At 38.2% G+C, this 27,655-nt stretch overlaps 1 protein-coding gene across 2 annotated transcripts in view; it reads left to right on the forward strand.

Moving 5' to 3' along the window:
* The first annotated feature begins 460 nt into the window (after window positions 1–460).
* The window catches only part of WDR75 (WD repeat domain 75), a 47,749-nt gene continuing 20,554 nt past the window's right edge, over window positions 461–27,655 (forward strand). For both annotated transcript variants that reach the window (XM_066345565.1, XM_066345564.1), the window contains exons 1-17: window positions 461–594; window positions 4,153–4,282; window positions 6,504–6,569; window positions 7,583–7,673; window positions 10,751–10,875; window positions 13,404–13,474; window positions 16,646–16,765; window positions 17,235–17,323; window positions 20,098–20,256; window positions 21,088–21,147; window positions 21,239–21,354; window positions 22,398–22,573; window positions 24,221–24,378; window positions 24,858–25,038; window positions 25,821–25,915; window positions 26,679–26,774; window positions 27,378–27,547. In XM_066345565.1, the coding sequence (XP_066201662.1) occupies window positions 506–594; window positions 4,153–4,282; window positions 6,504–6,569; window positions 7,583–7,673; window positions 10,751–10,875; window positions 13,404–13,474; window positions 16,646–16,765; window positions 17,235–17,323; window positions 20,098–20,256; window positions 21,088–21,147; window positions 21,239–21,354; window positions 22,398–22,573; window positions 24,221–24,378; window positions 24,858–25,038; window positions 25,821–25,915; window positions 26,679–26,774; window positions 27,378–27,547 (1,992 nt within the window). In that variant the 5' untranslated portion in view covers window positions 461–505. The remainder of the gene's footprint in view (window positions 595–4,152; window positions 4,283–6,503; window positions 6,570–7,582; window positions 7,674–10,750; window positions 10,876–13,403; window positions 13,475–16,645; window positions 16,766–17,234; window positions 17,324–20,097; window positions 20,257–21,087; window positions 21,148–21,238; window positions 21,355–22,397; window positions 22,574–24,220; window positions 24,379–24,857; window positions 25,039–25,820; window positions 25,916–26,678; window positions 26,775–27,377; window positions 27,548–27,655) is intronic.

The following is a 27,655-nucleotide window of genomic DNA, read 5'->3' on the forward strand; positions in this document are numbered from 1 at the left end:
CTCTCTCCCTACCTATCTGTCAAATAAATAAATAAATAAATAAAAGTAAATCCAGCATTGAGTCTATTTGCTTTACATGGTGGACGTAAAAATATTTAAGAAAAATAGAAAGCTTATTATTGAATTCTATATTAATTTGTTCTTAAAAATGAATTTACAAGCCCTGCCCGGTTGACTCAGTAGTGGATATCCCAGGTTCCATCCCACGTCAGGGTCCAAAGAAGCAATCATCTGCTTCTCCACCCCCAAAGGCGGGAGGGAAATTTATCCGTGCTAGATAAGGATTTAGAGATTCCCCATTATAAACTAGTGCCTCTGCGTCTCTTTCACTGTCACCGAGTTCAAATCGACACAGCCCAAACAAAAGATGGCAGCGCAGGCGTCGGGTTCTACCATAGAGACGCAGACCTAGAGGCGCATGCGCGACGGCTGTCACGTCCTTTCAGCCGGCCGTAAAGGAAGTCCGGGGCGGGGCTGCCGGCGGGCTTGCGGCGTCTCCGTGAAGATGGTGGAGGAGGAGGAGAGCCTCCGCGTGGTTCGCAGTGGCGGCAGCGAGTTGAGTTTCCGAAGAGCGGTGTTTTCCGCGGATTCTAAGTATGGGCCCACTGCGCTTTGCCGCCGGCTGAGGGGGCGCGTCCCCGGGGCGGGGGAAGAAACTGTCAGATGTCCAGGCTTGCCGGCGGCAGATCTGGACTCAGGGTGCGGGCGCGCGTGGGAGACCCCGGGGCACGCGGGCGGGAGCCGGTGTCTGTGCTGTGGGAGGAGAGGCCTTTCAGTCCCCTGACACCTCGGGCCTCGGCGCGCTTCCTTCTCCCGGGACGGGTTACCTGCGCAGGTAAATTGAGAGGCCCAAGGGGCGGACCTACGTGCCTGGAATCCGCTGTGTTGGGGCGGCTAGAAAATGGTCCAAGCATGGATGACAGGGACAGCGTCGTGAGTCGGAATTATTAAACTATTAAATACTTCTCTTTCTCCACACTCCTCTACTCCCCCCCACCACCACCCTCAAATACATTTTGACACCCTTTTGGAGCTTTGTGTCAATAGTGGTGTTAGAACCTGCGGGATAAAAGCATATGTAATCCCTGATCCTGACCTGGGTTCAAAACCTGGTTTCCCATTGTGTGCAAACATCTTTTACAACTTCTTAACCTAAAAATATGGGTCATTCTTGCCTTTCTCATTTCTAAGTTATGAAGAGCTATCTGTGTTCCTTATTCAAAATGGTTTTACCTTGAAGCTCGTTCTAGATACTGTTGCTGTAGTAGTTTTCCTCAAGTGTTAACCATCATAACATTATCCTAACCCTATTCCTAATCTTGTTTAGAACCCCGGACCAGTCTTCCGTTGCCTTCCTTAATTATAGCCCTTCTGCCTGGTTTCAGGGCCAGCTAGCTTAACTCTGCATCATACCCACTTGTGTTTCCTTGTGCACATCTTGTTGTTCGATAGGCACGTCCCTTGTCACTCATAGGAACCATGTTAATTATTTTCTCCTTTTCCTCGTGTTGCTGTTTGTTTTCCTTCTCAGCTCTTAAATCACACATCCTTCAGATCTTCATTTAAATCCAGGTTTCTGCTTAAGAATTTGCCTAAGTTCTTCTCTCCATCATCAAAGATGATTGAGTCCTGTGTGACAGGCACTGTGGTGGGTGCTTTACACATATTCCTGTCTGCAAGGTTTAGGTGTTATCTTTATTTTACAGAAGCATTTAGTGCAGCGGTTCTCAACCTGTGGGTCGCGACCCCGGCGGGGTCGCCTAAAGCCATCAGAAAATACATAATGCATATCAGGTATTTACATTCCGAATCATAACTGTAGCAAAATTACAGTTATGAAGTAGCCACCAAAATTAGTTTTTGGTTTGGGGTCACCGCAACATGAGGAACTGTATTGCGGGGTCACAGCATTAGAAAGGTTGAGAACCACTGACTTAGTGAGTACTTGCTACATAAGCTAAACCTGTATTTGCATGCTTTTTTTTTTTTTTTTCATTTACTCCTCATAATAACACTATGAGAAGGTGGTACCTGCACTTTACAGAGGATAACAGGTTTAGGGAAGTTAAGTAAATTCACCAACATTGTTCAGCCAATACATAGTAAAGCGGGCATTCAAACCCATTTGTGTTTGACTTCTTAAAAGGTTCACTTCTTCCACCATTCCATATTTCTAATATTGTTTATAATAAGTGAACAAAAATTTTTCCTATCAGGGATCTCACAGTCACTTAGGAGAGGTCTTCCATAATGCCGTGTTTGGTAAATGCTGTGACAGAGCCAAGCCCCCCATCCAGTAGAAGCACACTGAGGCGGGTGCTAATCCGGAATAAGAACATGAGGGGAGGATTGTAGAGGAAAGAGACCTGAGCTGAATCTTAGAGTAGTTGGAAAGAAAGAAGTATGTAGAGAGCAGAATGTGCAAAAGCCTCGAGAGTTTCCTTTGGAGACTTGCATTCAAATAATTAAAGCCATTAGTCTCTGCTGAGGATCATGGGAAGGAGGAAAGGAGATTCCTTTCCTTTGGGGAAGCATCTCAGAATCAATTATAGGGAGTGTTCTTGGCACATAGTACCCACCATCATCTGAAGGAGACTCTGCCGAAAGGACCTGTTTATTGGTACTAATGGGGTATGTCTTAGGGGGGAGAAGGTTGGTGGAGTTATGAACCACTTGACGCAGTGTTTAAGTGAACAGCTAGTCCCAGTCAGATGGGGGTCAAACTACCAAAGGCCTTTGGAGTTTGGATCATATCCTGAAGGCAGTGGGAAAACATTGAAGAATTTAAATTTAATTTTCTTAATTTAAGGAAGTAATATGATAAGGTCCGCAATATTAGTCTCATACAAGTATGAAAGTTGAATAGAAGGGCCACATCAGGAGACTAGAGGAAGTCTTTAAAAGTGGTCCAGGCTGGAGATGGTAAGACTCTGACCTAAGGTACTCAGGGGAATGGAGAGGAGACCCAGCTAGTAGGTAGACCATAGACCTCAGATACGCTGATGCTCACGCTCTCTTGATCTTACTGTAACAGTTGCACACAACCATGCCATGATGGCCACCTAGCAAGAGCATTTATAAGATGCATCCTGCTTTCAAAGAGTGAACATGTGAAAAATCAAGAGTCTTAGAATTGGTAAAACAGTAGTGACCCCAGTCAGCATCAGAATATTTAATATTATTTTGTAATAACTGTTTATTGGTTCATTTTACCTACCTTTAAAGTTCAGGCAAGTTCTGTTCAACGAACTGGACTAGACATTGGGAATCAAACATAAATAATATCTCTGCCCTGTAGGATCTTACGGTCAGGTAAAGGAGGTATATTTTATATATGTGTATGTAAACAAGTAATGTTAACACAGTGAGAAATACTTTGGGATCACAAAGAAGAGGTCCAGCCTAAGGATTCTGTGACTGTACCTTCTACAGTGTATGGAGAAACAATGAGACATGGACAGTGTTAAATGTAATAGGCGAAAGCAATCACTTTATTTTATAGATACTAGAAGATAGACGTTTCTGAGCCTTGTCCTATGGTTATATCTATTATGAAAATAGTCAAACAAATACCTCAACTTCACCACTCTTAATAATTTAGTAGTCTCTGCTGTATGGAAGGAAGCCACAAATCCAGAAAAGCAAAAGCAAAACTTGCATTTTAACAGTAAGAAAAGAGCTGTCATGATGTGTGCACTTTGCTAAAGAAAAGACCGCACTTACAAGAGAGAACCTTTGACTTGGTGTTTTTGTAAGCTGGTGTCCCCAGTGAACGATGGAAAGTTGGGGGACATGTGAACACGCTGCTGTTAGCAGAACCATTAAATATAGTAGTAAGAACTGATAGTAAGTGCATAGCACAGTGTCTGCATCCATTAGTGAGCAGACAGCTAGGTTAAGTTGGATGGTTCCATAAGCCTCTATTCCTGGAACCCATCACAGGTACTATTTTTCCTCATTAATACCTTTTCAGAGTTAATGAACTATTCAGTCTTAGATGTCCCTGTAGACTTAAACAGCACACAAATTTGAATATGCAGGTTTTTTTACTATTGCTTTGGAAAAAATTTTTGTTGCAGGTTATATATTTTCATGGACAATAAAGAGATTTTACAGCTATGGAGATGTGAAACTTTTCTCTCTTGTTTCTAGGTATATCTTCTGTGTCTCTGGAGACTTTGTTAAAGTGTACAGCACCGCTACAGAAGAATGTGTGCACGTGCTGCAAGGGCACAGAAATCTGGTGACGGGAATCCAGCTCAACCCCAACAATCATCTACAGGTGCTAAAGCATTCATAATCGCATATTTTAATATTAGCTTTTTGGTTGCCAGAAAAATTTGAATTGAATTTGAATGGGAAACTCCCGTTTGTGATCAGGGCAAGAACTATGTAGATTTTCTGATTTAGAATATTTTTCAGTTATTTTTAATTATCAAAATAGGGCCACAGCCCAGAACTACATACATTGCCTATGGTGCATTCTGTTAACAAGTTGTTACACAGAATTCTGACGGCTGTTAGTTGAATGAAAGGGTTCTTGGCTGTATGAGTTTCTGAAATTAAGGGTTTGGCACATAAGTGACTTTCGTGATTGGGGTCTTCTTAGGTTCCTTTATATATGTGAATATGCAAAAGGGGTGTATAGTATTTGGTGTTTCTCAATTTGTTTGACCTCTGAAGTCTTGTTTTTGGAACACATTTTTTTTTTTTTAATGTTGACCAAGAGGTATTGATTTTGTAGATCTGTTACTTTAGAAATGAGGCTTTTTAGTTTTAATGCAAATGTCATCTAATGGTAAGGCCAGCCTGGACAAGAAGAAGGGATGCTTTAGTCAGTAGATCAACCTGTTAATTTTAGGACAAACTTGGGCCTCCCCACCCCCTCCACAACACAACTCTTCTCAGAATTCAAGAATAAAAAATGGTTATCTTAATTCTGTTCATGAGTTCCAGCAAAGCTGCCAAAGATCTATCTCAAAAATACTTTGCTCTTGCTCTCCTTTTTGATCAAGTTCCACTCTTCTGGATTAGTCACAGCCAACGTGGAAGTTGTTGCTGGATTTAAAAGTGGATTTGCATTGTCATTCATCACATTATCACAAAAAAAGTAGGACATAAAGTAACACTGATTTTTTCTTTCCAAAACTAAATGAGCCACTCTTGTAAATCAATTAAGTAGTTTTTCTGCAGGGTTCAAGCACATTTTTTCCTTGCTGTACTCTGAGGGTTGAGAACAGTTTATTGTCATGTGTAGCATTTTAATTATTTTGTAACAGGAATATCCTTTTGTTAAACTTGGAATTTGTGAAGTCTGTATTACTAAGTTTGATAGCAAAATGAAAAACTGTATACACATTGCATGCATAAAAGATCTATTTCATAGAATTAAAAGCTAATAAAATTAGGACAATTTTAACAACCCGTTTGGTTGAGATGAAGGGTTAGGTGCTAGAGATTGTGTGGACTTTGGAGTCAGTGTTTGTATTAGCTGTAGTTTTTTATTGTTTATTTATTTATTTTGGTGAGAGGAGGAGTGATATTCATTCAATAGTATGCTATACAACCATTTTTTAAAATGCTAGATCTCTGTGTATTAACTTAAAAGGTTATTTAACAAATATGTACTGAGTGTACATGCCATGCCTAATCCATGTTCATGATTCCTAGATTATATGTAGTAATTGTGATGTGTACTTTTAACTTAATATAAATCTTTTACTTAGATAATATTTTCCACATTCTTTTATTTCTAGTATGATTTCGTGTCCTCATTGGTAGAAATCTTAAAATTGCCAGTTTCCTTCAAAAAAATTAAAGTCCTTTGTAAACATTATAAGCAAAGTCTTTTCACAATAACAGCAACAAAAAAATGTAGTGTCCATTGTTTCAAAAGCAAGAATGTGTGTTAAGGTCTTCTCGTGCTATGGAAGTGTAGTGCACAGACCAGTGCCACAGTGGCTGGTGACTGGTCTGCAAGGAGATAAGTACAGAAATTGAGTATCCTAAACTTCAGAGCACTTTGACATTGCCACAGCATCCAAGTACATAACTTACATTGTGTTTCACAAAAGTATTGGTCCTTGATGTGTTGGAAATTTAAAAAATAAAGAAAACTAATACATTCTTATCAATTGAGAAGCACTCCTTTAAATACTCATGTAAGATTAAAGCAGTTCTAATAAAATAAGGAAGATAACAAAAAGCTCTTAAGTGTTTTTCATATCAATACTGTATCATCTCCCTCCTGAAGACAGAGGGTTGGCCTTTCCCCCCCTCGTTTTAATTAAAACTTTAAATTGATGGATCTGCTTCCTACAAAGAGCTGTGATGAGAATGTCACAACAATGTGAGTTTTGAGGAAACAATATAAATGATCTCACTGCTCTAAAGCAAATAATTAATTAATTTTAAAAATGCCTTCTGTATCAGCAGTTACTTCATTTAATATCTTAATGGAGTTTCAATGTTTAATCATTTTTGTGCTATTTTTACCCTTTTAGCTGTATTCTTGTTCCTTAGATGGTACAATTAAACTGTGGGACTATCTAGATGGCATTTTGATAAAGGTACGTAGATTGATCTTTCATTTTTATTATGTGAAAAGGAATGGCAACATAATTTAATGACAGATACATTACTCCTTTCTATAAGTCCATTTAGATAGCATTTTTAAACAAGTTGTGAAATTCATACACTGTCAAAGACTAATTTGATTATATGAAAATTTTAAACTTCCAACAAAAACTGAACAATAAAACTAGAAGAAAATGTTTATAAGAGATATTATCTAATAAATATACTGCTCTCAAAAATTAGGGGATATTTCAAAATGATATGAAGGGATAAAAAAAGAAGCATTTGATTTTTTTTTATTAAACAACATCAGAAAAGCAAACTACAAGTCAAAGAAAGTTGTTTGATTATGCAAATGGGGTGAAAAACCAACTTTTATTTCACTGGTGAAAATGCACTGAGCAAAAAGCTGAAAGTACTGGAGTATGTATCCACATTCCCTGATCCCCTAATCTTTGTGAGCAGTGTATAAAGAGATGCTTATAAACCTCATTAATAACTAAAGAAATGTACATTATAACAGATGACCCTGTATTTTTCCCTACCAGTGTAGCCAAATTGCAGATTGAAAAAAAAAATTATTGATAACTGTAGAGAAACATACTTTTGAACACAACCAATGAAAATAAAACTGAAAATGAATCTTTGCTCCAGCAATGTCACCTCTGGGAATCTCTTGATGAAATAATGGCGTGTATATATGTAGTCCTTAAAACATTGTTTATGATAGAAAAATAATTGAATAGAACGTTGATGTCAGTTAAAATGTGATATTCATTCAATAGTATGCTATACAACCATTTTTTAAAATGCTAGATTTCTATATGTTAACTTGAAAGGTTATTTATGTACTGAGTGTCTTCTATATGCTAGGTGCTCTTCTGATATTGGGGATACATCAGTGAGCAAAATAGAAATAAAACAGCTGCCCTTTATGGAAACTTATGTTTTGGGGCGATGTGGGGGGTAGATAAGACAGCCAATTAACAATATGGTATTCTTTCAGACTTTCATAGTTGGACATAAACTTCATGCCCTCTTTACTCATGCCAATGCTGAGGATTCTGTCTTTGTTACAGTAAATAAAGAAAAACCAGGTACAGTTTAACTATTTTGTTTTATATAGCATTGAGTGACTCTTTACATTTTATAGTTTCTCAAATTCAGCAACGCCACTGCATCCTGTATTATCCTCGATACAATATGGTTGTTTTCAGAATTCGAAGTACAAAGCAGCTTGGAGATGGATACTGGGGCAGTCAGATTGGCTCACAGCTCATTAGCTAAGTGAATCCTTTCCGGGGTCCTGGTTTTTTGTATTTTGTGCGGGGAGGGGATTGTTTTCCTTTTTGGTGGGGTGGGGGAGTTGGCTGAAACAAATCTGCAGATTGTTATATATCTTGGACCTTTAAGTAACCTGAGAATAGTCTAAACTGTGAAAGCTAATTTTTCTTTTTTGTTAAAATTTATTTGGTGCCAAGTCTGTTAGTGAATAATATTTTATTTATTAAACTATTACATTAACAAAAAACAGTAAGTATATTTTTTTGTTTTGTTTCATTTTGCTTTTATGTAACTCATAAGCCATCTCTAAAGGATAGTCCAGAAATGTTCTGGAAATGGCAACATTTTAACATAATTAAGTTGCCTTCCCAATGACTACTTTAAAGGTAACACTTTAATATTAAGGTTCTGTTTTGTATATGATTATGTAGATTCTTAGTGTCTGTCCATGTGCTTACTAAAAATTCAGATTCCTCGTCTCCCTGACAGTTAACTGATTCACTAGCTCTCAGATTCAGTCTAGGAATCTGCATTTTCATCACTGCATTTTCATTAGTATGTTCATCACTCATATTTGGTAGTCATTCTTCATACTCACCCCATGATTCCTTAATTGAAAGAGAAGTTACCAATAGCAGAAACAAAACTTTTTATCCATATCAATGACACCAGTGATCCTTAACATTGTTTGCACATTGGAATTACTTCCAGGAAATTAAAATGTAAGATTCTCTATTATGGGGCCTATTTGTTTACTTAAATATTCCCCAGTAGAGTCCAGTGTGTAAGCCACTGTAGCAAACTGCTGATCTAAAGTAAAGACCTTGGTCATTAGCCTTTTGAAGTTAACTGCAAACTTTTTCTGTGACAATCTGAATTGTATTCATGGTGGGGTTTAGTGTTACTTCCAGCACTCTGGCACATCATGGGCCCTCAGCATGTGAAAATCTAGTAATCTATTGCATAAACATATGAATCGGGCTCTAAAAGATTTCATGTGATTTGATTCTCAAAATAAACAGTTAACCCTTGAACAATGCAGGTCCACTTATGTGCAGATTTTTTTTCAATAAATACAGTCAAGTATTTTTTTAAATAACATTTTTTCTCTAGCTTACTTTATTGTAAGATTATAATATATAATACATATAACATATAAAGTATGTTGCTGAACTGTTCATGTTATTGGTAAGGCTTCCTGACAATAGGTATTAAGTTTTTGGAGAGTCTAAAGTTATACACAGGTTTTCGACTTAGTGCTCACTGAAGGTCCTGAGAGGAGATTGAGCTGTGCAGCAATATTGGAGAAACATATTCTATATCAGTAGTGTTCAACCTTTCTATACCTGGGGATTGATTAAATTACCCTGAGCATAAGCAAATTTGAGATCATTGAATCTATAATTTTCATACAACATCAGAGTGGTTAACTCTTTTATGGACCAGCCTTAAATTTCCGGTGGACCAGTCCATGGACCAGTAGTTGAAAAACACTCTTCCTGGCATGTTTGAGCAATAGCAGGGAGGCTGGATTGGAGTGAGCCAAGGGAGAATAAAGAATATAGAGCCTTGTAGGCTATTGAAGGACTGGTTTTTACTCTGACTAGATAAAAAGCCATTGATGGGTTTTGAGCAGAAGGACATTATCTGACTTAGTTGTAATACTGACTTCTGTGTTTAGAATACTAAAGGGGGACAAAGGTGGGAAGTAGGGAGAATTGTCATTGTTTCAGTCACTTAGAGTATGAAACATGATCATGGCTTTAGACTAGGTCTGGATATAGTTTTTAAGATAAAGCCAGACAGGGTTTGCTGATGAGTTTAATGTGGGATCTGAGAAGTCAAAGATGACTTGAAGATTTAGTCCCAGCAGCTGGGTAAAGGGTGGTGCCATTTCCTGCAGTGGGCATTATAAGAGAAGACTGATTTTAGAAGAATCAAGAATTCAGGGTTTGGACATGTAAAGTTTTAGATGACTAAGGCTAGAAGAATCACGAGTTCAGAGCATATACTAAATAAGAAAGCTGGGAAACAGGAAAATGGTTGATCATAAAGACTAGGAGGATAAATAGCACAGTAAAATACTTCCCCCTTGTGGAAATTTTCTAAACAGGATGTAGAGAGAAGAAGCGTGTCAGTATTATAGAAAATGAGGTTTATTCTGTGAATGTGTGGAAAGCCCGTAGCATTTCTAAAAACTTGAATGGTTTGTTGCTTTTGGCTGTTTGGTTCACCAATATTATAATTCCATCTCAATTTTAAAGCTCAGCTTAGAACTTTGGAATATAGACTACACCAGTAAAACAAATTGTTTTGTTTTTATATATATTGAGCATATATGTATATGAGTTGTGGAATTAGACTTACATTTAAAACTTGTGTATTCAGCCTGTCTAGGCAGTGGCACAGTAGAGTGTCAGCCTGGAACGCTGAGGTCCCATGTTTGAAACCCCAAGGCTGCCAGCTTGGGCATGGGGTCGTCTGCTTGAGCACAGGATCATAGACATGTCCCCATGGTTGCTGGCTTGAGCAAGGGGTCACTGGCTCTGCTGGAGCCCTTCAGTTAAGGCACATATGAGAACGCAAGCAATGAACAACTAAGGTGCTGCAGCTCTGAGTTGATGCTTCTCATCTCTCCTTCCTGTCTGTCCCTCTATATCTTTCCCTTCCTCCTTCCCTCCCCCATCTCTCTCTCTTGCTAAAAAAAACCCAAAAAAACCTTGTATATTCAAAAGAAGAGTCCAACTTTAAGGTACATTTTGTTCAAGATGGGAGTTATCTTGGCATCCCGTGTATTCTAGAGTACTGGTTAAGTTTCATGTGAATGAATGCATTTGTATACTTTATCTAGCAAAGCTCTATATTAATTAATATAACTTGCTTTGGCTAGATGTATTTCAGCTGGTTTCAGTGAAACTGCCCAAATCATCAAGCCAGGAAGTAGAAGCCAAGGAGCTCTCCTTTGTTTTGGATTACATAAACCAGTCACCCAAGTGCATTGCCTTTGGAAGTGAGGTAAAATCTATTTTGTTGGTCTTCTTTTTTGTACATAAAATCTGTTTCCTATGATCTTTCCTCTGAACATTTTACATTATAGTGATTTAATAATACCTTGAGTTACAATACGTTTGTTAGTAACTAAGATACTTTGTTAGTAACTAAGAAGTCTTGTTTCATTAGTTTAGCATGTATTAATGGTAGAGGTTTTTAGGACTATCCTAATTTTGTCTGTTCTGTATTGCTCTCATGAACTCTCCGATTGCCCCAAACGTAATCAGTATTTTTGCATTTGCACTGTATTTCTTAGTCTGTCTCATGTAAAAGCTACTTGAATCTTTTCATTTAGACTATTTTTTCTTTAGAAAATATGACCTCCCTATCATTAATATGCCCATTATAGAAAATTTGGAAATGACAGGAAAATATAATGAAGAAATTAAATCTTATCAGTGATAATATATAAGGAATCTTCTACTTTTTCCTAAACATATATAACTTTTCCCCAACTAAATTGTATCTCACATCTTTTTCTTTTTTTAACTGAACATTGCAACATGAGTGTGTACTTTCATATTCATCAGAAATAATGATTGTGTGATGTTCATACCGTGACTTATTCAGCCATCACCTATTAATAATCACTTTATTAAAATCAAGTACCACCAAAAGGCTCTAGAAAACGTTTCTTTAGTCTTAAGCTTTATAGCAGGGGTCCCCAAACTACGGCCCGCGGGCCACATCCGGCCCCCTGAGGCCATTTATTCGGCCCTTGCAGCATTTCCGGAAGGGCACCTCTTTCCTTGGTGGTCAGTGAGAGGAGCAGAGTTCCCATTGAAATACTGGTCAGTTTGTTGATTTAAATTTACTTGTTCTTTATTTTAAATATTATATTTGTTCCCATTTTGTTTTTTACTTTAAAATAAGATATGTGCAGTGTGCATAGGGATTTGTTCATAGTTTTTTTTATAGTCTGGCCCTCCAACGGTCTGAGGGACAGTGAACTGGCCCCCTGTGTAAAAAGTTTGGGGACCCCTGCTTTATAGCATTATTTTGGCTTTGTCCTGAAAAGGGCTAATTTCTTAAGAGTAAACTCTTTAATGTTATAAAATCTTTAGCCTTATAGTCATCAGTTAAATGCAAATTAAGTTATAGTAAGATACCACTTCATATTCACTAGAGCAGCTAAAATTAAAAGAATGACAGTACTGAGTGTTGGCAAGATACGGAGCAAAGTTCAACACGCCTTTACACGGACCCAGCAGTTCCACTCCTTTGTAGAGAAATGAGACCGTTACCAGAGAATGACATGCCAGAATGATTAATATTCATCATAGATACAAAATGGAAATAACCCAAATGTACATCAGTAAGAGAATATATACAGTATATTCATTAGAATGCTGATTCATAATAAAAAGGAACTGATGATACACATAGAGTGTGGGTGACTCTCAGAAAGGAGATGCTGAGCTAAAGAGTTCAGAAACGATGAAGTATTTACTGTACCATTCTGTTTGTGTGACGTTCTAGAAGAGGCAGGGATATGGTTATAGAAACCAATAGTTGCTGGCCAGGGTGAGGACATTGGGAACTACTGGAAGGAGAAACAAGGGAACATTAATCCTTATTGGTAGTGATGGTTACATGGATATACACATATGTGTGAGACATTGCATTTTATTATATGTAAGTTATGCCATAATGGAAAAAATTTAAATCATATTTTTATTGAATTTACTGGGGTGACATTGGTTAATAAATCAGTACACCGTATTTCCCCATGTATAAGACACTCATGTATAAGACGCACCTTAATTTTGGGGCCTGAAATTTGGGGGAAAATGTATTACATAAAGGTTTTGAACTCAAGTTTTATTCATCGTAAAATTCATACAACTCCTCATTACTGTCAAAAAAGCGGGAAATGCAAGTAAAATATCTACAACCACTGTATAAGACGCACACAGTTGTTAGACCCCAATGTTTTGGGGAAGGATGCGTCTTGTACATGGGGAAATACAGTAGGTTCCAGGTCTATGGTTTTATAATACTTCATCTGTACATTGTTTTGTGTGTTCACCAACAAGGGCAAGTCTCCTTCCTTCACCATTTGTCTCCTTCTACCTTCCCTACCTTCCCCTTTCCCTCTGGTAATCACCACACTGTTGTCTGTGTCTGTGAGTTGTTTTCCTCTGTTTAATCCTGTCACCTTTTTCACCCAGTTCCCAACCCCCTGTCCTGTGACAGCTGTCAGTCTGTTCTCTATGGTCTATTTCTATTTTGTTTATTAGATTTTGTTCATTAGATTTCACATATAAGTGAAATCATATGGTACTTGTGTTTTATACCTAAAGCTGGATAGCCTAGTCTTAGGATTTAGAACCTAAGTTCTTTTAATTTCTATGATACTAAAGTAGGATTAGTATATTCATAACTTAACTATGATAAGTTGTTTTATATTAATACTCTTAATTTGCAAATAAAATTGTTGTTACTAAGAGTGTTGGCTATTTTTGTGACTGTTACCTTCTCTGAATCCCCAGGGAGAGTATGTGGCTGCAGTACGGGACTTTTACTTATCTGTTTACTTTTTCAAAAGAAAAAAAACATCAAGGTACGAAATCCTTCCTGATAGCTTTATTTACTCGAGATTTTTATTTTGCCTGACCTGCAGTGGCGCAGTGGATAAAGTGTCGACCTGGAACGCTGAGGTCGCCAGTTCAAAACCCTGGGCTTGCCCGGTCAAGGCACATATGGGAGTTGATGCTTCCTGCTCCTCCCCCTTCTCACTCTCTCTCTCTCTCTCTCTCTCTCTCTCTCTCTCTCTCCCTCCCCTCTCCCCTCTAAAATAAATAAATAGAAAACAATTTTTTTTAAGTTTTTTCTTTCGTTCTCACACCTGTGATCTAAAACTGTTACTAGTTTCATATTACAAATGATTGTGAAACCACAGATATAGAGGTAGTTTTGGTTTGGGGTTTTTGTTTTTATTGGGGCAGGGGAGTTTTTGGCCTGCCACCTAATAACATTTAACTATTAATTACAACACTATATTTTGTATTAACTTGGTGGATTATGGCAGACTTTGACATATTTTCTTTATCTGATCTATGACTTGGCCTTGTAAGACAAATGTTACTTTTGGCCACATTTCTTCAAATTTCTTTTTATTTTTTAATTACAGTTAACATATATTAGTTATAGGTGTTCAGCATAGACCTTTATTTAACTTACAAAGTCTAGTACAGCCTGACCAGGCGGTGGCACAGTGGATAGGGCATCGGATTGGGACGTGGAGGACCCAGGTTCGAAACCCAAGGTTGCCAGCTTGAGCGCGGGGTCACTGTCTTAAGCATGGGATCATAGACATGACCCATGGTCGCTGGCTTAAGCCCAAAGGTTGCTGACTTAAAGCCCAAGGTCACTGGCTTGAGCAGGGGTCACTCTGCTGTAGCCCCCCAGTCAAGGCACATGTGAGAAAGCAATCAATGAACAACTAAGGAGCCTCAGCGAAGAATTATGCTTCTCATCTCTCTCCCTTCCTGCCTGTCTGTTTCTACCTGTCCCTCTCTCTGTCACACACCAAAAAAAAGTCTAATAGCCACCTGACACCATACACAGTTATTATAGTATTATTGATGACATTCCCCATGCTGTACTTTACATCCTGATGACTGTTGTAACTACCAATTTGTACTTCTTAATCCCTTTACCTTTTTCACCCAGCCTCTCAACCCCCTTACCACCTGGCAACCATCAGTTCTCTGTTTCTCTTTGGCTTATTTTATTTTTTAGGTTTCAGTTTTTAATCCATAATGTGTGGGTTTGAGGGATCTTTAGTCACAAAACCCTGGGGAGCTTTTTCTAGCCAAAACCCCTTGTACACCAAGATTCTGGTGTGCACATTTATGTCAGAATTGGCTTTGATTTGGAAATGCTTTTCACCTGACCAGGCGGTGGCTCAGTGGACAGAGCATCAGCTTGGGACACAGAGGACCCAGGTTCAAAACCCTGAGGTCACTGGCTTGAGCACAGGCTCACCAGCTTGAGCATGGGGTCGCTGATTTGAGCATGGGATCATAGACACAACCCCATGGTTACTGGCTTGAGCCCAAGGGGTCACTGGCTCTGCTGGAGCCCCCTGATCAAGATATACATGAGAAAGCAACCAGTGAATAACTAAAGGTACCACAACGAGTTGATGCTTCTCATCTCTCTGTCCATCTCTCTCTCTCACTAAATAAAAGAAAAAAAAATAAAAGAAAATGCTTCTCAAGATAATCCTTATTGCCTTGTTAAAGCTGTAGGACTAAGATAGGCTTTGGAAGACCTGAGTTTAAAATGAGTCAAAATTAATTCATGTGAATTTTGCTGTACCTCAAATTAACGTATATTTTAAACGGGGATAATATCTTTCTAATAGAGTTATAAAGATGAATAAGATAACATATTTAAAGAGCCTAGTGCTAGGCATGAGGAGTCACTTCTCTGATGACACTGTTCCTTCTTCCCTTTGACCATGTCAGTATTAGCATTTGTTTTTCTTTGCAGTATAAATGAGAATTCCAGCATTTTTAGATACATCAGCCAATTTTCTCAGAATTTCTTAGGCTTATGCATGCGTATCTGATGCTAAATTAGCTTTGACAAGAAATTTGAACAAACTTTGTGTCCAGGCAAAAAGCCACTAAAAGGAATACCTTTTTTTTTTATTTCAATGTCACTGGCCTCCGCAAGCAAGTTATGATAGAATGTTAGTCACATGAAGTATTCAAGTCCGGCATTTCTATTCAGTGAATTCTGAGAGCTCTCCCATTTCGTTTGAAAAAGATAAGAAGTACCTTTTACTTAACTACATCACCCCTTAACCAAAAGACTTTAATAATCAAGAAACTCCCTGCCTGACCAGGCAGTGGTGCAGTGGATAGAGCGTCAGACTGGGATGCAGAGGACCCAAGTTCGAGACCCCGAGGTCGCCAGTTAGAGTGCAGACTCATCTGGTTTGAGCAAAGCTCACCAGCTTGGACCTGAGGTTGCTGGCTTGAGCAAGGGGTTACTCGGTCTGCTGTAGCCCCACGGTCAAGGCACATATGAGAAAGCAATCAGTGAACAACTAAGGTGTCGCAACGAAAAACTAATGATTGATGCTTCTCATCTCTCTCCGTTCCTGTCTGTCTGTCCCTATCTATTCCTCTCTCTGACTCTCTCTCTCTTGTCTCTGTTAAAAAAAAAAAAGAAAGAAAGAAAGAAACTGCCTGACCAGGTGGTGGCACAGCGGATAGAACAATACAGCATTGGCCTGGGATGCTGAGGACCCAGGTTCGAAACCCAAGGTTGCAATCTTGAGTGCAGGGTCACTGGCTCTGCTGGAGCCTCCCCCCCCTCCTGGTCAAGGCACATATGAGAAAGCAATCAGTGAACAACTAAAGTGCCACAATGGAGAATTGATGCTTCTCATCTCCCTGCCTGCCTGTCCCCACCCCTTGCTAGAAAAAAATTAATAATAATCAAGCCTGACTAGTTGGTGGCACTGTAGATAAGAGCATCGAACTAGAATGCAGAGGGCCCAGGTTCCAAACTCCAAGGTTGCTGGCTTGAGCAAGGGGTCATTTCCTCTGCTGTAGCCCTCTGGTCAAGGTTCATATGAGAAAGCAATCAATGAACAACTAAGGCGCTGTAACAAAGAACTGATGCTTCTCATCTCTCTCCCTTACTATCTGTCCCTCTCTCTCTGTCTCTGTCACAAAAAAATGATAATAATTTAGAAAATATTGTTTTCTTTTAGGTTTACTTTGTCATCTTCAAGAAATAAAAAACATGCAAAGAACAATTTTACATGTGTAACATGTCACCCAAAGGAAGATTGCATAGCAACTGGTCACAAGGATGGCAAAATCCGTCTTTGGTCAGTAACTTATGAAGAGCATGCTGGTGATTTCTGTGCTGTTTTATCTTAGTGCTGCAGAACATGGCTGTCTGTGGGCCCAGGGAAAAGAATGGCACTGAAAAACCACTACTGGCAAGAAAGATGAGGCTGTGCTGACGTCCTCCATGTCTGCTGTTATATTCTTCTTGCATCGACTTACTGTTTTACGTGGAGGGAAATTTTCAGTTTTGCCTATAGTCATTTTATTGAAGAGAACTTTCTTTTGTCTGCCTTTAAGTAAAAAGGAAAGAGTGACAATACGGAATATTTAAATAGACGCACAGATGGCCTGTTGTTTATAGAAGTGACTCCGGTTAGAAGTAGAAATGTAGTTTTTGGACATTAAGACCCATAAGCTTTATATAATTTGCTATTTGAGGCATACCCTGCCATTATTTTTCTAATTTATGCCTTGAATGAAATTTAAAATTCGGGTTTTCCCCAATAGGAGGCATTTTGATGACGATAAGAAGTACACATATACATGTCTGCATTGGCACCATGATAGGGTCATGGATTTGGCTTTTTCAGTGACAGGTAAGTGCAGATTTAGTAATTAAAATGAAATTTTGAAGCATGTGAATCTAGTACTTAAATTCACTGTATTTATAATTTGAAATATTTAGAATTGCATGAGCCAAATGAATTGTGAACACTTGTATATCACTCCTGTATTCTGAGCATTGCTCAGCACCAAACCATATACTTTAACTTTCAGAGCCCTTCAGAATATTTCAAAGTGTACAACTGTAATAAAGTCTCTGTTATTAACCTAAAGAACCCATGTAAATTATAATACCTGTTTCTTTTAAAGTATGTCTGCATAGCTTGGTGCTTATTTTCCATGTGTAGCTACATGATTAGTGCTTTAGATCCATTACCTCGTTTATGGCCCTGGCCAGTTGGCTCAGTGGTAGAGCGTTGGCCTTGCGTATGGATGTCCCAAGTTTGATTACCTGTCAGGGCACACAGAACAAGCTCCCATCTGCTTCTCTACCTCTTCTCCTCTCACTTCTCTCTCTCTTTCTCTCTTTCTTCTCCCCCTCCCTCCTGCAGCCATAGCTCAATTGGAGCGAGTTGGCCCCAGGCACTGAGGATGACTCCATTACCTCATTTATTCCTTGACCCTATGAAACAAGCTTTCATTATTCTCATTTCACAAATGTAGGAAATGAAGTTTATAATTGAGATCTAATTTGCCTCAAGTCCCAAGGCTAGTAAGTTGGATTTGGACATAGGTCTAATTCAAAGGCTTGTTTTAAGTGTAAGATTACCTCATTGGCATTCACTTTTTAAAATTAATTAAGACCTTTGTTTCATTTAAGCTATGTGAGAGTGTGGCTATAGTATAGTAAAACCACCTCCTTGAAAATATAGTAGGATGTTCTTCAACAGAAGTTTGGAGAAATACATTGTATCTTTGGTTACTTTCAGCACCCAGCACCCTCATGCCCATGTGACGAGCGTTGGATCAGCATTAGTCTGGTCCTGAAAGAAGAGAGAGCTGGGTGCTAGGGAAGATGATGTGCCTGGAGAGAGGGATCTTCCTCCCACAGGCTAGATGGAGACCAGGTCTTCTCCACGCTCCCTGGATCGTTGCAGGGTACTTGGGTTTAACCCACTGGAGTCTCCGGAGGTAGGAGGCGTCTCCAGCCGCCGTGCTTGGGTTTGGGGAACAGTGACTGGTAGATAATACGCCGAGAGTAGTATAGCAGGAGTACATTCTCAGTGTGTGGGAACTTAGAATAAAAAGGATATTAAGCCTACAAAAAAAGATGTGGGCTACTCTTATCTTCCCCACTGTCCTCCCCCTACATCCCCCCAAAAGTACAGACAAACATGCATATGTACATACATACATAATGTTCCAAGTAGTGTCTTTATTCTCTCCTAACCTAACATCAGTTCTTCTCCCTTCCTCCTCAACTTCTCTGCTGTGGTCCCGGCCCAAGTCAGGGCCAAGACAAATTGAATTTATTGTCACTGTGACTTTTCTCTATTTTTTCACTTTATCCATCTCCTCTCATATAGCTAGCAGTCACAGCTTTCAGTGGTGACCTTAGTTACTCTTGAGCCCTGAGACATTCAGGATTGGCTTTTTCAGGTGGTTATCGGCACTTGAAGAATACTAAATGCTTCTACCTTTAGCCAGGGCTTCGATATAGGAGGTACTATAGGTAATCGTGGTTATCAGTGCTGAATTCTTGATTTTTATATTTTAAGTTGTGTGAGTATTTATAAATGAAAAGTAATGGTTACATACAGTACATGGTTGTCAATATTGACCCTGTGTAGGTATAAGAAAATTAATAGAAGAAGAAAGAAATTACTTAGCTGTGTAAAACAAACTATACATTATGGTTGTTTTGAGAACCTTTGTAAGTTAAGGCAAATAGGATCAGTATAAACTGTTTGGGCTCTGCTTTGAACCCAGTCATGCTGTGTGTGAACACTGAAGTAATTGTTGCTTTTTCTAATCCTTAAGCCTCTCATATCTTAGGACTTCCAGATAATGTTGAATAAAAGTGGTAATAGTGTTCCCAAACATAGAGGAAAGTGTTCAGCATTGTATTCCTTAAAGTAATGTTTGCTATAGATTTTCTCTTGGTATAAATGATGAAAATATAAAGGTCCCATCATTGCTGAATGTTGTTATAAGGATAGAATCTTATCATTTAATACTTTTTCTGCATATGTTAAGGTACTTGTGATTTTCCCCTTTATTCTGTAAGTGGAATTAATTATGTTCATGTTTTTCCAACATTAAAACAACTTCACATTCCTCTGCAGTGATGTCTTATCCTTTTAATAGATCATTGGATTCAGCTTGCTAATTGTATTTTGTTTGGGAATTTTCATCTGTCATGAAATTGGTGTAGAATTTTTTCATGATGTACTTGGTCGGACACAGGATTATGCTGGTCTGTGAAACAGATTGGGAAGTGCCCTCTTCTTTTTGAAAGAGTTAGAATTGGTTTATTTATTTCTTGCTATTTGGGAAAACTCACTAGCAAAGCCATGTTGGCCTAGAGGATATTTATTTCATTCGGTTTTTTTCTTGTTATCAGAGGATGAGTTGGTCAGCAGCAACTAATCATATATTACTGGAAAGGAAAATTTCTAAATCAGTGATCTTTAAATCTTTTGTCTTCAGAGTATATTAAAAGATACGAATGCCCTTGTTTACATGTTTCTAAAAATAGTTCATTTCTCTTAACATGGTCAGAAAAATTAAAATGCTAATTATATTTTTCCTTCTATTTTTTTCTCCCAAAACACTGTCCTTTTCATTTCCATGGCTGGATGCGAAGGCACCAGCCTGCTGAGTGGCGGGCGGGAATCTGTCCTTGTCGAGTGGCGTGACGCCGCAGAGAAGAATAAGGAGTTCCTCCCCCGGCTAGGAGCTACTATCGAACACATCTCGGTCTCCCCGGCGGGGGACTTGTTCTGTACGTCTCACTCGGATAACAGTAAGTCTCAAGTTGTTATTGTGAAGAACACAGTTTGTGTAATGCCTCAAGTCACCTGACATCTGTGAGGGACAGAAAGTCAGAGACCTCAAACTAAGACTGGCACCAGATTTAGTGAGCAGTTTTTTCCTACATCCTCCTGTTTTTGTCACCCCTTTCTGCCTCAAGATGCCACCAGAATCCAGTATTTTCAGAATTGTTATTGGGAAAATGTAGGGCCAAGTGTATTTGGGTTTTGTTGTGCCATTTGTATTTCAGAACTTTTTTATGTGGAATGATGTGGGGAAGTAAAGAAAGAGTTTTGAAATGGGCATTTGTGCTTTCAAAGATACAATGGCCTTTTCGAAAGAACACTAAGATTCTTCTTTGAGATAGCCATCATGTCAGTGTGGGAGTTCTGTAGATTCTTCCAGAAGGGGGCAGTCTTGTTTGTTTTATTCATCCTGTGACTACTCAGCCTAGGTGTAGATCCCATAGTCTGTTGCCTCCTTCCCCTTCAAAACAGAACATAACTGAGCAGTACATTAGTGTTATAACTCATTTCAAAGGGAATTATCTGTTACTTTCACGGTATATAAGCTTCTGAATTAACCCTTAAATTGTATTCATAGGCACGACTGTTAAAACTTAGAGTTTCCAACAGAAAATCTCCAAATCTCCCCATCCGGTTAAATCATAAAAATACGTTCTTGATTTTCTAGTAACACTTAACTAAATTGAGCACACTCACTTGTTTTATATTCTGGTATATTTCAGAATAACAAATTCAGTTAATTTTTTTTTAACTTGAAGTTCTGACCTATGTATGTTTAAATATTTTTTCACCCCCAGAGATAATAGTCATTCACCGAAATCTGGAGGCAACCGCAGTGATTCAGGGCCTCGTTAAAGGTATTGTAGAATGCAGTGGATTTGGAATTGTGTACATTTTAAAAGTGAATATTTGTCTGACTTCAGCTATCATTTGTCACCCTTTTTGCAGACAGCAGTATCTTGACCGGTTTGATGATTGATCCAAGAACTAAAGCTCTGGTTTTAAATGGAAAACCTGGCCACTTGCAATTTTATTCTCTCCAAAGTGATAAGCAGTTATATAATGTAAGATTTTGACCCATTAACTAGCCTTAAAACTAATGAAAACTCTACAGTACTGCCAGGGTCTGTAGTTGACTTAGTAGCTTGTAAAACAAGGTCTTGTTGCCTGTGTTTGCTTGAGCATAGTCAGTACTATCGGTTGTTTACAGCATAATTCTAATAGCCATAGTCACAGACTAAGTCTACATGTAAGCTAGGTGGCGCTCTTGGGCAGTCTCTATTTTATTGTGATTCAGGCTACACTCTAATTAGCTGTCACACGTATCTGTGACTTCGAGTCACAAGGCTAGGAAATGAGAGGATAGAGCTTGACAATACAAATATGCCTCTGCTTTGTGGTGAAGCAGTACACTGAAGAGTAAATGTTGAGTGTAGATTAAAGAGGAAGGCTTCCTATCATCCTGATAAATGCAATTCAGCCTTCCCGTTTTCCCTTTGTTCCCCACAGTGCCCTTTACAGATTGCTGGCAGGGGGCATAACGCTTTATTTCTCTTCTTCACTTTTAAACCCCTCAAAGATAGGAAACTATTGATCTTTGTACATTTCTACTATGCCTGGAAATAGTAGGCACTTAATACATGTTTAGTAAACAAAGTGGGATTTAAAAAAACAACAGTAAATAAAATGCTGGCCTACTTAACAGTATTTCTATTTTCTCTTCTTAAAAATTTGAGATTTATTTTTGTTTGTGTTTCTAGTGATGTGGAATCTAGCCTTAAGATTTTACTTAAAGCTATTTGTTCTTAGAAACAAGTGAAAAGTATTACTATCTAAAGGCTCTGTTGTATCGTATAAATGGGTCATAGTAATCACTAATATCCAAGCACATTGAAGACTAATCATCACCGAATTGGTACTATATAATGCACTCCATTTTTTAATTGCAAATTTGATATCCATAAATAACAATTAGTTTACTTTTCTTTTTTAAGTCTATTACTATAGATTCTAAAAGTTATATATCATGTGGTTACTATTCTTTGAATGCTTTAACTTACATGTATTTACATTAATAAACATTTTGGACTTTTTTTTAACCCATCAGTTAGATATTGTGCAGCAAGAATATATCAATGATTATGGTCTGATCCAAAGTCAGCTAACCAGGGCTGCATTTGGCTGCTCTGGTAACTGGCTTGCAACAGTGGAACAACGTCAAGAAAAGGAAACTGAGCTTGAATTGCAAATGAAACTGTGGACATATAATAAGAAAACACAAGGGTAATACTATTTCTATAGCCATTAAGTTTTAAAGAAAATATTTTACTTTCTGTATTTGGTTTCAGTTCTTGGTTTTTAAGATGTTTTATTTTAATAAGTTTTAAATTCAGAGTAATGAAGGAGGTATTATTTATCTAATAAAGCCTTTAAGCATGGTGGCACAGTGGATAACGCGTTGACCTGGAACACTGAGGTTACCGGTTCAAATCCCTGAGCTTGCCTGGTCAAGGCATATACAGGAAGCAACTACTACAAGTAGGTGCTTCTTGCTTCTTGCCCCTCATTCTCTCCCCTCCCCTCTCTCCAAAAGTCAATAAATCTAAAAAAAAAAATTATCTTTAAAAAAAAAAAGCGTTTAAGCTTTCTGCTCTGAGAAAGCACAAGTGTCCTCCTAGTTACCGTGTCGTCTCATTGTGTAAATGAGAAAATGGGGAAGGGGTAACCCCAGAGGACATACTGCCCATTCCAGGCAAATCCAGGAGTAGAATCTGACTGTCTTAGCTCCTTTCCTCTTTTAATAATATTATATTATACTATTATTCTTTGGATAAATGGCAACGGTGGACAGCAGAGAAGTTGTAGTGTAGTGTGTGTTTTGATTAAATAAGGAGCCCACCACTTTCTCATACCCTGTCTATATTAGCCGTTTCTCAGTCCTTGCTGTGTGCCAAGAACTGGCCTTTGTGCCCATTGTCTCACTAATCTTCCCAAGATTTCATAGGTGAGGAAACAAGCCTGAACTTTTTAAAACCACATTATCTTATTCTGATGTTTTCAAAGTGCATAGTCCTAGCAGTTTATCTTTCGTTCATAGTCATGCCCGGAAACAAGCTTTGAAAAGTAGTTTGGGTGATTATAGAGGTGTCAGGTTACGACACAATTCCGTTCCTATGGCAGTGATGAAACACGAATTTTGGTGTAAGTCGAAACACCACCCTAGCCTAAGTCGCTTAACCTATCCTAGCACAGTTGTAAAATCATAATCTAGAACTTAAAAACACAACTAAGCCACAGAAGAAGAATACTGCATATTCTCTCGCCGCACACAACCAAACTGGTTCGCCCACGTGGTCTGTTGAGGACAATGCTAACGGCGTAAGCCAGAGTAATTTATGTGTCAAATTTTAAAGTTTTTATGGTAGTGAGCATTGTAAACTCAAAATGTCGTATGTCAAGACTGTCGTAGCCCAAGGACCCCTTTATAAATATTAAATACTGATTAGGACAGTTTAGGTAGATTTCTTTCTGTTTTCATGTCACAATAGAGTCTTTTATAGTTATTTCATTCTTTGCTTATTTTCAAAAGTAGATAGTGAGGCATCTGTATTCTATACAATTTTTCTGTAGTACAGTAGGCTTTCAGGTATTATTTTTTGATGACTACTATTTTGTATCATTAAGCTGACATTATGCATAATCATCTATATTATATAATTACACAGGACAGAACTAATCTGTTAGGACTCTCCATTCTGTGGCCATTAGAGACAGAGCACTCAATTGTTTGTCATTCTACGTGATATAATGTGTTTGTTGCCCCTTCTTACAGATGCTATTGTAAGATATACAACATGTAAAAAATTCTTATATGACAGTATATCATACTGTCCTGGTGTAAGAATAAATTGGTGATTTTCTTCCTACTAGGTTTGTTCTTAATACAAAGGTTAACATGCCACATGAAGACCACATCACAGCTCTCTGTTTCTGTAATGCAGAAAAATATGAAACCCCCACCTTGGTGACAGCTAGTAAAGATGGTCACTTCAAAGTATGGATATTAACAGATGATTCGGATATATACAGTAAGTTAATTAAATATAGTATATCTGAAGACCACACAATTTTAAGAATTGATATATTTACTTCTTATGAATTGTATCCATTCTGGGAGGGCATTTTCTGTCTTGTTTAATTCTATAGGATATTGCCTAATTTTGAAAAGGTTTAAGAGATTATGTTACTACATGTCTTTTCTCCAAATCTCTACTTTTTTTGTGGCCTACTTGATTAATCATTTGCTGATTATTCTTTTTCCGGTTTGCAGGGACACTAAAAAGGGCTTCCTTCTGTGGGTACTCTTTGCACTGCTCCACTAGAGGGAGGTCAGGGTCTACAGGAAGGGACATGAATTTCAAATCTGTCAATGCTTTGTAGCATTACTTAGTAAAGTTATGGGGAGCACGTTTTTCTGTTGTTTATTTGTTTATTAATTTTCATTGCTTCCCTAAAATGTTATCTAGCATTTATACAGTTTCTGAACCTATGGTCTATATTTCCACAGAAGAAGCTGTTGGCTGGACCTGTGACTTTATGGGTAGTTATCACAAATACCAAGCAACTAATTGTTGTTTCTCTGAAGATGGCTCTTTACTGGCAGTTAGTTTTGAGGAAATCGTTACAATGTGGGATTCAGAGACATGGGAACTAAAATGCACATTTTGTCAACGAGCTGGGAATATAAGGTAGGTAATTAATTTGGGGAATATGAAGTACTTTTTATTGTTATTTAAACAAGCCTTTCTACATAAACTTTAGTAGTAATTTATCCTTTCACTAAAGGTAGCCTTGGGTCAGTGGGGCCTGCAGCTAACCAGAGTGCTGGGAAGCTAAAAATTCTTTGCATATGAACCATGTGCTATGATTTACCAATTTCTGAGATTAAGATTAACATTTAATTCTAGGCCTACACATTTTTTCTTTGTAATAATACTTTCGTGGTTGTGCTACATAATAATAGAAGCTATACTTATACCTCAGTGGTTCCAAACAATGTTTATCAGCAGTACCTGCCATTTTATTTCATGTGACACCATTTGAGGACAGAATGGCAGATGACTTTTGAAACTGTTCCTATTTCCCAACATTTTTGATTTTGAATTTACTTTGTAAAACTTCCTTCAGAATTCATTTTGCAAACTGCCATCTTTAGGTAAATAAATGAGCATTAAAAAGGGTTTTTATTAAATGACCGTACATTTTACATACATTTTTTGTATGTCTTAATTTATATACCACTCAGCATTATTAGAGAAAAGAATCACTGGAATTGGTCAGCACACCTGTTTTTCTGAAGAAACAATATATCTAAATAAGTCTTTCCTTTTATACTACTTAGTCCCTTTTTCTGCAAGGTAATTATGAACAAAAATATATGTCTAAGAAACAGCTTTGCAGAAAGTCTGCGGTCATTTGTAACAAAGTGTGATACAACTCACTTTTTAACTACCCTGTGGTTTTCATCTAGGCACCTTTGCTTTGGGAGACTGACTTGTTCGAAGTATCTTCTTGGTGCTACTGAAAATGGGATTCTTTGCTGCTGGAATCTGCTTAGTTGTGCATGTAAGGTACTTTTTACTGTAAAGTGACCTGGCAAAGTGAGTAGGGAGTGGCCGGTATACTTTGACATTTTAGGATTTCTGGATTATATTTTCATGTCTCTACGCAGAGAATATATAGTTTTATAAATGATACATTATACCACTAAAATTTGGAGTGGTAGGCCTGTAATAGACCTGATTATTTATAAACAGCCTGTTGTCAGTAAGTAAACTCCATTATCCTCGCCTTTCTCCAGTGTCTTCCGTGTGTATGACTGCTACCCTCCCTAGTCTCCATCCTCCTAACAGCTTGAGGAGTGTTTCTGCTAATTCGTAATGCATATTAACCCACAGTACACCTTACAGCTTTATATTTGAATGCAGCCTGCCACCAACTTCCTAACAGATGTGAACTTAGTGACATTTGACTCATCTGGAAGGCATGGTCATTGCTTAGTAATGAGTGTGTGTGATAACATTGATTATATTCTCCAAGTGGCTTGGGTGAACATTTTGCCCGTGTATAGTAGGAGCAGAAAAGCACCTGCCAGTGTTGCCCGATTCGTCGTGTGGAGGGAGCGCTTGTTCTGCTCCCTTCCCTCTCTAGCTGCTCCCTTCCACAGATACCTTCAGTGTCTGCATGTGCATTTGCAAGTGTAAAATACTTCTTCCTAAGGAGATTAGAATTGATTGTCCCAGTAAAGATTAAGGTGACCTACTTTAACGAGCTTTGAAAAGTTTTAGGTAAATCTCTTACAGGTGAATTTCTTTTTTTCCCCCCCCAGTGGAGTGGAGTACAAAATTAAATATTACAGTTATGGAACCTGATCCTAATTCAGAGAATGTTGCTGCAGTTTCTAAGTCTTCAGTGGGTTCGGACTGTAAGTCGGGTTTTTTTCCTTAACATCTTTAATATAACTTGAGTCAAACTTGCCTTCAGATCTGATGTTTGAAGCCATTATGCCTGAGGCACTACCTTTTTCTTTCTTGAGTTCTTATTCCAACATCTTGTTACTTAGGCATTGTACTCAATGCTAGGACAGCTTCAGTACATGCCTCCTTGTTCAGTGTGCCAGTTCCTACTCAGCTTGTATTGGGAGAGATTTCACCTCTGAAACGTTCCTGATTTCCCTGAGGAGCTTTAATCATTCCTCCTCTATGATCTTAAAACACTTTCTACATATCTCTGTGCTACTACTTAAGACAAAACTGCCTTGATATTTTGGTAGCTGTCTTTTGCATTAGGCTCCGGTCTCTGGAACTGAGATTCCTTTTCTTTTTCATCCTCATGAGCCTCATTCCTAGCCTGCTTGGCACATAGTAGGCACCCAGTAGATATTTGTTGAATGAAAACTTAAAATAATCATGACCTGTGTTATTTACTCAATGGGGTAAGTCCCAGGATTAGTGTAGTCTGCCAGTCTGAGGCTAGAACTAACCTGTACATGCGAAATGTTATTTTCTGTTTGTTTTTTTTCCTCTAGTGTTTGTATTTAAACCTAGTGAGCCAAGGCCATTGTATGTTCAAAAGAATATTTGTAGAGAGGAAGTCCAGTGGGGAGTGTTTGTTCCACGAGATGTCCCTGAATCATTCACCTCAGAAGCTCACCAGTGGCTGAACAGATCACAGTTTTACTTTCTAACAAAATCACAGGTATCCATTCTTCCTCAAAAAAGGCAATCACTTTGTATGTATAATTGTCAGTTGCTTTAATATTTGAGAGTAATAGCCTGTGAGAGGTGCAATACTTTTATTAAAGGA

This window comes from Saccopteryx leptura, chromosome 7 (assembly GCF_036850995.1).
Source record: "Saccopteryx leptura isolate mSacLep1 chromosome 7, mSacLep1_pri_phased_curated, whole genome shotgun sequence".
Lineage (NCBI taxonomy): Eukaryota > Metazoa > Chordata > Mammalia > Chiroptera > Emballonuridae > Saccopteryx > Saccopteryx leptura.